This window comes from Hylobates moloch, unplaced genomic scaffold, assembly GCF_009828535.3.
Source record: "Hylobates moloch isolate HMO894 unplaced genomic scaffold, HMol_V3 SCAFFOLD_19, whole genome shotgun sequence".
Taxonomy (NCBI): domain Eukaryota; kingdom Metazoa; phylum Chordata; class Mammalia; order Primates; family Hylobatidae; genus Hylobates; species Hylobates moloch.
This window is the reverse complement of record NW_026652294.1, coordinates 78,314,448-78,326,764: the sequence shown is the minus strand read 5'-3', so window position 1 is coordinate 78,326,764 and position 12,317 is coordinate 78,314,448. Positions and strand designations below refer to the sequence as shown.

Below are 12,317 nucleotides of genomic sequence, written 5' to 3'. Positions count from 1 at the left end.
ATTCCAGGCATGGTATTACTTATGGGAATACAGAGATCTGGCTTGTTCCTCTGTTCTTAATGACAGGACATAGCTCTGCATGGCTGAATAACACAATGCAGCATATGCACAGAACTTTAAGAATGACTAACTACAGGACTATAGAGATCAGAAAAGAGAAATCAGTTTCAGGCTGGAGCGTTTGTGGGAGGCGTTGTGGAAAAACACCACTTAAATCTTGTCTTGACTATATACGTGGAAGAAAGGCGCTAGTGGGGAAGAGGGAGCCAGGACAGTGGCCCTGCCTGATCCAGGGTATCACTTTCAGCTGCTTTAGTTACCCATGGTTTGAAAGTATTACTTACAATATGATATTCTGAGCGAGAGAGAGACCATTCACATAACTTCTATTTCAGTATATTGCTATAATTGTTGTCAATCTCTTACTCTAATTTGTAAATCAAGCTTTATCATAGGTATGTATGTACAGGAAAACAACGTAATATATGTAGGGTTCGGTGCCATCCGCAGTTTCAGGCATCGCCTGGGGGTCTTGGGACCTATCCCCGAGGATGAGGAGGACTAGGTACCAATGAGTGGACCAGCAGGACCACGAGACTCTGTCGGGAATGTCTCTGATGCACCAGGCTCCTCTAAGTCCGGCTGGAGCAACATGTTCCCATGAGCATGCTAGGACAAGGAGGGAAGATTGGAAATACGATAATATCAGTAAATGAGGATCTGAATAGAATTTAAATGTGTAAGAAAACTTGTCAAGAGGGTGATTTTCATTTACTTCAGTTTGCCTCAATTTTTTCTACTAGTTATAAATCTTGCAATCCAGTATCTCATGGGTATGACCCTTTCCATGACGCCACCTAGGTAAAACGTACTTACAAAATCTCTACTAAACATGCATTTCTCATTAGCTCCCAGCCCCAGGAAAAGTTATTCCAAAAAGAACCAGGGCCCAGTAAAACTAGTCTCAGGCAAGAGATACAGGAGGAAATGGACCTTCCTAGGGTGGGTCCTTTAACAAAGTCATGCATTAGAGTTTCAATAATGATGCTATCGTTCTCCCCAGATGGCCTGCAGAAACGTTGGATTTTCAAAATCAAATTCACCATTTTAAATGTTGTTCTCCTGCCCTTTTAATGGTGATTCCACAAGGGAACCAGTCCCACCTTTCTCCCCGCTGGCTGGGCTGCTGCATTGTTCTAGCAATGCTAGGAGACTGTCCGTGCTCCCCTAACTTCACTGTTCTTACAAATCACCTGAGGATTTGTCAAAATGCAGATTTTGGCCTGATGCAGTGGCTCTGCCTCTAATCCCAGAACTTTGGGAGGCTGAGGTGGGACGATCGCTTGAGCCCAGGAGTTCAGGACCAGCCTGGGCAACATGGCAAAACTCCGTCTCTTTAAAAAAATACAAAAAAATACAAAAATTTAGCCAGGCGTGTTAGTGGTGTGCGCCTGTAGTCCCAGCTACTCGAGAGGCTGAGGTGGGAGGATAGCTTGAGCCCGAGGAGGTCAAGGCTGCAATGAGCCATGATCGAGCCACTGCACTCCAGCCTGGGTGACAGAGAAAGACTGTCTCAAAAAAAGAAAAAGAAAAATGCAGATTCTGATTCAGTAGGTGTGGGGTGGGTCCTGAAGCACTGCGTTTCTAAGAGGCCCCCAGGTGATGCTGCTGCTGCTACACTGGACCAAACTTTGAGTGGAGAGCCCGCAAAGATTGCTTAATTTCCTCCCTTTCACATTTCTCCCTATTACCTCTCCCTCCTTCCCTAAGGGCTTAATCTCTTAGGCCATCTTTATCATCATTTGCCTCTTTTGCCTTCTGCTTCCTCCCAAAAAATAAATAAATAAATAGTAAAATAAAATAAAATTTTAATGGCAAAAAAAGAAGTTGTAAATCTCAATAAAATTATGTGAGAACAAAAAAAAAAAAGCAAACATGCTCAAACTGCTGCACCTTGAACCAACTATAGACGTCAGTTCATCCATTCATCCAGCAATTATTGAGCTCCTACTTTGTACCAGGCAGTGTGCTACATATGTGGAAGGATGAAGTCCCAATACCAGTGGGACGAGGCTACAGGCAAAACAGTACTGCTGCTCGTGATTCATCTGTTTGTGCAGACACAACAGTTGGCCTGCCCTCCACTTCATTCTACAGAGATCAGAAGTCGTGGGTGAGAGTTTGCTGATGGTGCACAACTGTGTAAATTTACTAAAACTCCTCAAACTCTACACATAAAATGGGTGAATGTTACGGTATGTAAATCATACCCTGAATACGGATAGTAGATGAGGTGCCTCTGTTGCTTAATTGCTTCTCAAGTCCAATCTGGAAGTTACAGCTTTTAATGAATAGAGTAACTATTTTTTCACATTGTTTGTACTGGTGTGTTTTCTCCTCCACTCTGCTAACGGACAGCAGAGGTGACGCAGAAGTGGAAAATGTGTGGGGCTTCAACAGCTCTCAGGTTTCCCCTTTAGTAAGCTCCAGCTTCTCAGCAGACTTGGGCTGTAGATCGATAAGCCCAGATTTCCAAGGTGACCATGAATGAGTCTCTGTTGCTGAGAGCTAATAGCGGAAACGTTTGCTTGCCAGGTCCACTGCGTCTAGTGCCACCACTGGGCAGCGACCTTTCTGACTCAGCTCTAGTGGAAGCAGAAACAGCCATAAAGAATCCTGGCAGCCTGACTTGCTGCAGCCAGCACCCATCCAGCCAGTCCTGCAACTCTTCAAACTGTTACCAAGCTGGGACCTCAATCAGCTTCTGTCTTTTCCTGCAATAATAAAAAAATCTCGGGTTCAGAAGCCAAGACAGAGAGATACAATGTTCTATCTTCCTCTTCTGCTTCCCCAAACACCCCGACCATTTAGGTTTTTAAATTTTCTTCTTTATGCTTACCTGGACTTTCTCATTCCTATAAAGACTAAGTGATGTGAAATTTGTTTTTAATCTAAATAAAAGATAGTAGTACTCATTGGCACCAGTTACAGCTTGCCTTTAAGAGAAGTAGTTTCAGATACACCCTGAAAGGGTTGTGCAGCATATATGTGGTCATAGGCTCAGAAAACAGGCTGTTGAGTGGTGGTGCTTTTAAACTGGAGTTGGGGTCTATGAAAAGGAAGGAGAAGGAATTTGTCCGAGTAGCCAAAGGACAACCGAATGTGTAGAGTGCAGGTGGAAACAGAAGCAGCAGTTTTAACTTGAGACCAAGGCCACATGCCTGGCTTATAGCTGGCAATGAGGAAATGGCTTTCCTACGTAGTATATGTGGCGCTGGGGTTGGGAATATGGGCACTCAAGCCAGATTGCCTGAGTTCAGATCCCATTCTGCCTTAACTAGATGTGTGACCTTGAGAAGTCACCTACCCTCGGTTTCCCCAGATGTAAAATGGGAATAATAATTGTAACTATCGGGCGGGGCGCGGTGGCTCACGCTTGTAATCCCAGCACTTTGGGAGGCCGAGGCGGGCGGATCACGAGATCAGGAGATCGAGACCACTGTGAAACCCCGTCCCTACTAAAAATACAAAAAAAAAAAAAATTAGCCGGGCGTGGTAGCGGGCGCCTGTAGTCCCAGCTACTCGGAAAGGCTGAAGCAGGAGAATGGCGTGAACCCGGGAGGCAGAGCTTGTAGTGAGCCGAGACTGCGCCACTGCACTCCAGCCTGGGCGACAGAGCGAGACTCCGTCTCAAAAAAAAATAAATTAATTAAAAAAATAATAATAATAATTGTAACTATCCCTTGCAGTTAGTGTCAGAATAAAATGAGTTAATACATGGAACTTAGAATAAGACTCCGCACATACTAAGGGATCAAAAAGTGTAACATTGTTCAGTGGGGCAAATAGGGAACTGATGGATTTGAGTGGGAAATAGAGAATTAATCTGACTTAAATACAGAGATTGTCTATCCATGATTTGTCTGTCTCTATAAAGTTTGAATCATAAGACACAGTGATGCTGATGAGACATGGCCTGGGAGCAGCAGGATTCTGGGTTTATATCCAGCTGTGCTGTCCCACAGGCATGTGACTGGACAGGGCACTTCACCTCTTTGCATGTTAGTTTTATCAACTATGAAACAAAGAGACTAGAATACAGCATCTCTAATAGTTTGTCATTCTCATATTGTACAGATAGTTCATTTACTGAGACTGGGTCTGTCAGGCTTAATACCACCACCATGTGCTCTGGCTTCAGCTATGTGCAGGGACTCTTCTGAACATTTGATATGTTTCAACTAATTTAATCTTTACATTAATTTACGAGGTAGGCTCTTACCACCCTCACATCACAGATGAAGAAACTATGACATGGAGAGGTTAAGTAGCTTGTTTGAGATTGCAAAGCCAGTAAGTAGCAAAGTGGGATTCAGAGTTGAGCACTCTGGCTCCAGAGTCCATCCTCTTAATTGCCATGCTGAGCTGTTCCCTCTAGTGACTATATTCGGTTGCTAGTAACAGAAGTAAGAGTAGCTTAAATAAGAAATTTGTTTTTCTCTCACATTAAATAAGATCGGAGGTAGTCAATGTTGAGCTGTGCAGTGGCCTCGTAAAGTCGTCACAGACCCTGGTTCTTTCCCAGTCCTTTGCCGTGCCATCCTGGTTATAGCGCACCCATTCTTGTGGTCATGATATGGTTGCTAGGGCTCCAGCCATCATGACCACATCTAGGCAAGTCAGGAGTAGAAATGAGGAAAGAGCAAAAAGATATGCCCCTTTCCCAGTGACTTCACCTATATTATCACTTCACCTGCCTGCATGGGAGGCTAGGAAATGGAAGTTTGCAGGTGGCCACACTGCCTGGAGTTCTGCTAGCAGGGAAGAAAGAATGCATATTGAGAAAACAACTAACAAATGTTTGTCTGCCACATTGAGGAACCGCTGTATGGGCTGTGCTGAAAAAGGGGGGCCAAGGCTGGGTACAGTGGCTACGCCTGTAATCCCAGCACTTTGGGAGGCTGAGGAGGGCGGATCACTTGAGCTCACAAGTTCGAGACCAGCCTGGGCAACATGGCAAAACCTCGTCTTTACAAAAAATACAAAAAAATTACCTGGGTGTAGTGGCGTGCCTGTAGTTCCAACTGCGTGGGAGGCTGAGGTGGGAGGATCACTTGAGCACAGGAGGCAGAGGTTGCAGTGAGCTGAGATCATGCCACTGTATTCCACCCTGCATGACAGAATGAGGTCCTCTCTCTAAAAAAAGAGGGGGTACCAAGAAATGCAGAGGGGGTGAGGGCAGCATGACTACTCCCTCTGTAGGAGACCTTAACTCTATATGTGGAGGCCCCAAAATGTTACTGTCATCAAAAGCCAGGAATGCTTTTCTGGAGGCGTAACTTCCTGCCCTTTCGAATCCCTATCAGTGTGGTCTCTGTAGGACTGTGACTGCTGGAAAACCCCAGGCGTATTTGTTCTAAGAAAATACTGTGTTCAGTGAATTTATCGAGAAAGGGAGCATCAGAGGATGTGAGGGAAGTCTGGAATGGTTCTATCACTAAGTGAGAGCAGCACAGATGTTTGTGGACCTATTGAGAATGTTACAGATAAGACCATTTTTAAAAAGTTGTTTGCAGTGTCATCGTATGATCTTGTGTACATTTTCCAAGAGATATGGCTATTCTGTAGGAGGGATATTTAGCCCATGGCCTTCTTTAGCTTAGGGATTTAAATTAACATAGTAGAAATCATTTCAATTTTAATCAAATAACCTAGAGAATATAACCCAAATGACTGAAAGGAAGAAATGTAGAAAAAGTATATAAAATAATTTTATGCACTGTAAAAGTTTAAAGACATAAAGTAATATTACTACATAAAATCTAATTTTTTACTCCAGCTATTAATATATTTTTCTTTATAAAACACCACATTTATTAATTGCTATGTAACAAACTACCTCACAATTTAGTGGCTTAAAACAAAATTTAATTATTATGCATGTGGTACATAATAATTTTTGCTTTCGTCATTTCTACTCCTGATACTTGCCTAGGATGTGGTCGTGATGGCTGGGGCCCTAGCAGGTGTATTGTGGCTGTGAGAATGGTTTTGCTGTAACTTGGGTATGGCTGGGCTCAGCTAAGCGGTTTTTGCTTGGAGTCTCTCAGTTGCACTGAGACAGTGGCTAGGACTTGAATTACCTGAATGCTTCCTCACTCATGTCTGGTGTCTGGGCTGAGAATACTCAAACAGCAGGGGCTCCTCCTCTCTCTAACTCTCCTTCTGTCCACATGGTCTCTCCTGCATGACAGCGTTAGGGTAACTAGACTTGTCACAGGATGGTTCAGAACTCCCATAGTACAGAGAGAGAGAGACAGAGGCCATATTACCTTTTATTAGCCAGTTACACAGTACCACCTCCACCACATCCTATTCACTGTGGCTGTCACAAAGAACCACCCACCTCTTGATGGGGGTATGGGCAAGGTTCTAGGAGAGCACATTCTTGTGGCCATTTTTAGAAAATACAATCTGCTACACTCCAGAAGCATCAGTCTGCCTTATATCATAGCTTCTGATTTAATTCTCCCAGCAACCCTAGGAGATCATATGAGCTTATTATCCCCATTTTCCAGATGAGAAAATTGAAGATTTTTATGGTTACATCATCCTGCTAATGAGTAGCAGCTTGTTTCAACCCCAGTTGTCTGCATATAACACATTTAACTCAGTCACGGGTTCATGGTAAGCAATCAGAATGTGTTAGCTAGCTACTACTACTTCTGCAAACAAAGACTAAGGAGAGTTTAGTTAATTTTACCAAAGTTGTCAGAGTAGACGTCCCCAAATTGGCTGTTAGGTTTGGCAGTCCTCATCCCACCTCCTGTAGTCTGCCAATGTTATAAACTTGGGCCTTGAAGTCATCCTGAAACTGATATTATTTTACACATGGTTGTACTTGTAACCGTTAGTTAAGAAGCAATAAAAAAAAATAATAAGGGGTGATATAGATTTCTCAGGACTCAAAGGCCATATGCCTTCCCTTCTATTTCTTCCCTAAAACCTTTAATTCATAACCTTAGGTATCCTCTAATTTGCCTCAATTAATGACAAACATAAAAGGTGAAAATCCAGTTAAGGGAGTTTTTTCAGATTCTGTGTGAGTTAACTCAAGTCCTTCTTCTATAGCAGCTAATTCCATGAGGAAGCTGTGGTCGTAAGTTTACTTTTGCCTAGGCAGGTAGCTTTTCCCCGCCACATGCCATCCTCTTCCTCTTTAACTGTCATCCTGAAAATGTGTTCAGTGTTAAGAGGATTTGATAACAATGTCTGGGTATCTCCATAACAGCCCAAATCTAGTACCACTATTAGGAAAATAATGTAAGCCATATTGATCACCCACATCTTATTCATTTGAAGGATAATGTAATTATTACTAATTATTGCATGTTAGGTAACATACAGCCATTATTCTGTCCCTTTAAGGTTTATTGATTTGTAAGTTCCCTTGGGTAGAAGAGTACAAAACAAAAGGCCAAACTTTATCATGTTCAAATAACATGATTTTCTTCTTTGGTGTGTACCATACTGTGTAGGAGACAGGGAGAACACCAGGTTTAACGGTCCCCAAGCCAGATAACCATGATGAGTTCTAAAGATTTTCTCTGTCTTTAATGGTCTGCAGTTTTGCCGTGAGAAGGCTGGATATAGATCTGTTATTGTTCATTAGAGCATTTATATCTCTCTTCAACTCTAGACAATTACCAGCTGTTATCTCTTTAAATATTGCCTCCCTCTCATTTTCCATTCCCTTGGAGATTCTATTAGATGTGGGCTGGATCTTCCTTATATCTCTATGTTTCCTAACCAATTTTTTCATATTTTTAATTTTTTAAATCTCATTGGTGATTTCCTTGGATCTGTCATACATTTACTTCTCCAATTATGTCTAGTCTATTATTTAACTTTTAACCTTTCCATTGAGGTTTTTGTCTTTTAGCAACTGCAATTTTTTTTTTTTTTTTTTTTTTTCGGTGAGACAAGGTCTGGTTCTGTCACCCAGGATGGAGTGCAGTGGCATGATCTTGGCTCACTGCAACCCCCACCACCCAGGCTCAAGACATCCTCCCATCTCAGCCTCCCAAATAGCTGGGACTGCAGGCACCTGCCACCATACCCAGCTAATTTTTGTATTTTTTGTAGAGATGGGGTTTTGCCATGTTGCCCAGTCTGGTCTTTAACTCGTGAGCTCAGGCAATCCACCCACCTTAGCTTCCCAAAGTGCTAGGATTACAGGCATGAGGCACCACACCCAGCCTAGTGACTGCATTTTTCTTTTTTCTAGAAGTTCTGTTTGGTCCTTTTCTGAACTTTTCCTGGTCTCTTTTTTCATATTCCCTGTTTATTTGTTTTTATCTTGGAGTTTATACCTTTTATTTATTTTCTTCTTTTTTTTTCTAGTTACATGGTTACTTAGGATTTTATACATTTTATTACCTCTCTATATTTACTTTGGTTTTTTACATTGTTTTATTATCTCTAATTCTTATTGGACTAATTCTTTTGTTTGATGCATCTGTTAGTTTTCCCTCTTGGTGGTTGGTTTCCTCATATGGTTTGTAATTTTTTACTGTGAGCTTATCTTTGCGGGGAGTGGCCCATATGCCCTGATTGAGATGTGTTCCTCCAGAACAACTTTATGTTGGTTTCTCTGAGCCCTAGCAATTTCAGTAATCTTGGACTGGCTTTTGAGTTATTTCTCACCTTGAAGCACATACAGTCAAGGAATGTACATTTGTAACCATGTGTGGTGCAAGCCTAGAATTTCCATTTCTCAGGATGACTTTCTTTCCCATGAATGGCCCTAAGCTGACAGCGAGTTTCCATTCTGCCTCTCTGGACATCTTGCAGCATTTTTCTAAACCCTCTTTCATAGACGGGATAGCTTTTCAAGGCTCTGGGCGATATGCAGGCGGCATATCCAGAATCTCCCTTTGCCCTGGCCAGGGTCACATCTCTAATCTTGTGTGAGCTTTGAAGCCCCTTCCCCTTAGCCCGTAAAGCTATATGAAGTCCTAAAATCTTCATAGGAAGTCCTACTGACAGCTGCCTTGCCACCAGCTCCTGCGATCACTCTAGCTTTGATTTTTCCCTTTCTTTCTGGCACCTGGTGTTCCCGTTTCTCTTTCAACAAGTTTTTGCTGTGCTTTCCTAGCACTTCCATATGTGTGTAGCAGGAGGGGGCTGAATGCCATCTGCTCTGTCTGCATGTTGCTGTAAATCACAGTGAGTTTTTTGTAAGTGTAACAGCTTCCATTCTGCAGTGTGTCTTGAGTCTGACTCTTAGATCCATCACTTCCTCACAGCGTTATCTTGGACAAGCCTCCTAACATTTCTGAGTTTCAGGAACAAAATAGAGATAAATGCTGACTTTTTAGGGTTGTTGGGAAAATTAAACAGATAATACATGTAAAACTTCTGGAAACTTCTTCTGGCACATAGAAGTCAGAGGTTCTCAATTCTGGCTAGGTTGGCTTCAGTATCTCCTGGGCAACTTTTTAAAATTAGACATTTCTGGGCCAGAAGCAATGGCCCACACTCGTAGTCCCAGCTACCCAGGAGGCTGAGGTAGGAGGATCACTGGAGCCCATGGGATCGAAGTTTGCCATGAGCCATGATCACGCCACTGCACTCCAGCCTAGGTGACGGAGTGAGCCCCATCTCAAAAAATAATAAAATAAGCTTAAAACAAACAAACACAGAGATTTGTGGGTGCTACCCCTCAGCAGTTATGATTCGTTAAGTCTGAGATAGATCCCAGAAATCTGCATTTTGAAAAGCTCCACAGGTAATCTCTTTATGCCACCCAGTTTGAAAACGCTCTTAAAGTTATTCGAAAAATCATAAGTAATTTCATTGTTCTCAGATTTCTAAGCACTTCAAAGTCATTTATTTCTCCCACACTGATATTTTCATCTCAGATGTGGTGAAGCCGTAGAGAAAAACAAGCGTCTCATCACGGCAGACCAGAGGGAATATCAGCAGGAACTCAGAAAGAACTATAACAAGCTAAAAGAGAACCTCAGGCCAATGATCGAGCGGAAAATTCCAGAACTGTACAAGCCAATATTCAGAGTTGAGAGTCAAAAGAGGTAAGAACAGGGCAGAGGAGGCCTCTTCCTGGGGGAAAAAGGGCGGCGCATGGGGCCTAGCACCTTGGGGCATGCTCTGCTGTACTTGGGGAGCTGCAGAACCTCCAAAGGGTGGAAGAGGGTCCCGCAATCAGAGAGGCTACCAGAGCGTGATTCATTCTGTCTCTGTCCTCCCCATCCCTGCTCCTTGACCTCTCCCAGACACCTTGGTGTTGGTCTTGTGCCAGGGTATTCCCAGGGCCGAATGATGGCCTGTGTTGGTTTTTTGTTTGGTTGGTTGGTTTGTATGTTTGTTTTGGCACAGTATGAAGGGGTCGCAGACCTTTCACTTATTATTTGCTGAGTTCTCCATGACTGATGTCCGTTTCTACTGGGTGATCCACCCCCAACCCTTTCTAAAAGGCTAATTGATCTTTCTTGCTTCTGTACTCTCTCTTTCCCTCTCCTCCGTCTCTTTTCTTAATTTCAGGGACTCCTTCCACAGATCTAGTTTTAGGAAGTGTGAAACCCAGTTGTCACAGGGCAGCTAAGAAAAGCCATCTTCATTTGTGGAGACTGTGGCCCTGCAACCCTGGAGAAGGATTCGCTGGTACTTAAAAAATGGGACATTTGCCACCCAGGACTGACTGTACACTCCCTGACCAGCCAGCACTCTGGAAGCTTTGAGATCCCAGGAACCATGGAATTATACCCAAATGGACTCTGACCACATTTTTGCCATACTGGGGGGCAGCGGGATGGAGGATGGGTACTCAGGCATGACTGCATATTTATTAAAGTGTGTTTTTCCACAATGTACCAGACGAGGTGTAAGAAGCTTCTCCTGCTGACTGGCCAATCACTGCCCATCTGAGAGATGATTTCCTCTGGCTTATATTTGAATTTATTGGAGTAACTCAAATTGCCTGAGGAAAAATGGAAAAATTATCCACCAGTCGATTCAAACTGAATTTCACTCTTTATAGGAAGGGAGGGCGAAGTTGTAGGAGTATGAAACATGTTCAATAAATCTGCAAAGGGAAGCCTTACAACAATTCTAAAAATCATCATGGTTGGAAATTTGAGAGGAGATTAATTGTGAACTTGTTGCCCTTTTGGTAATGGTGGACTAATTGTTGTATAGTTATTTTTGTTTTATTATTACTGTTATGTTAATTTAACATGCATTTATGGAAGAATACCTTCAAAGCACTGATGTAGAGGATACACGGTACTTGGAGCCGTCAGCCAGAAATCGCCGATACTGCTTTCACTGAAATGGAAACAATTCTCCGATAATGCTTTGCTTTTTCTCTTATGTCACTGTTGTGTACTATCTATTTTTCTCCTCTCTGGGACCAAGTTTCTTTTTATAAAGCAATAATATCTCTGTTTTCATTTCAGAACACTGTGCTGTCTGTCAGCATACGTAGATCAGCTACAAAATATATTCAACTTTGACTTCTTTTAACAATGGACTTTAGGAAAAAGTGGAACAAAGACATTATTTGAGAATTAAATTATATATTTTTAATATGACTGACCTTGACTGATAATAAAGATGTAATAAGAATTGCAAGCTAAATGTTTGTCTTTGCAACTCATGTTTTGTGTTTTGTTTTGTTTTGTTTTGTTTTGTTGACCAACTCGTAATGTTTTGTAAAGCACTTCAGAGAGAAGACAGATGCATCATCCTAGCCTCCATCAAATAACACTATCCAAGGTGGCACCTCTTCTGCAATGTTTAACCCTGCTAGTCATGAACGATGACTTAGTTCGGATATTTCAGAACTTTTCGTTTATACCATCAGGTATGCATGAATTTATAATCTGAAAGAGAACTTAAAAATAATAATTAAAACTTACCAATTTAAGTGCTAAACTTTTTATTTTTTAGGTATTTGGGGAAGAACTCTTTTTAAAGTATATTATACACCTAACTGCTTTTTAAAATGAGTGCACATGACATAATTTAATTCATATGTATTTCCCTACTCTTTGGGAGACACTGTGTTGAGACCAAGGTCAAAAAACATTGCCACTGCCCTCCAAATCATCTCTGTTCCATGAGGAAGATCATATGCATGTGTAGTAGCCAAAGTACAAAACAGACTAGAACACAGCCCATAGCATGTAACGTTTTCCTGACTAACTCGAGGATAGGCCAACACCTATTGTATTAGATTCTGCCCTAAAACGATAAGGGTTAGATGCTAAGTTATATAGTCCTGGACCTTAACTCAA

The 12,317-nt window shown here is 42.2% G+C and overlaps 1 protein-coding gene across 1 annotated transcript in view; it reads left to right on the top strand.

Moving 5' to 3' along the window:
- DOCK8 (dedicator of cytokinesis 8) overlaps nucleotides 1–11,658 on the top strand; it is a 237,257-nt gene extending 225,599 nt beyond the window's left edge. Inside the window, exons 46-47 of the mRNA XM_058431159.1 lie at nucleotides 9,924–10,094; nucleotides 10,564–11,658. Coding sequence (XP_058287142.1) covers nucleotides 9,924–10,094; nucleotides 10,564–10,624 — 232 coding nt within the window. The 3' untranslated portion in view covers nucleotides 10,625–11,658. The remainder of the gene's footprint in view (nucleotides 1–9,923; nucleotides 10,095–10,563) is intronic.
- Nucleotides 11,659–12,317: the final 659 nt, after the last annotated feature.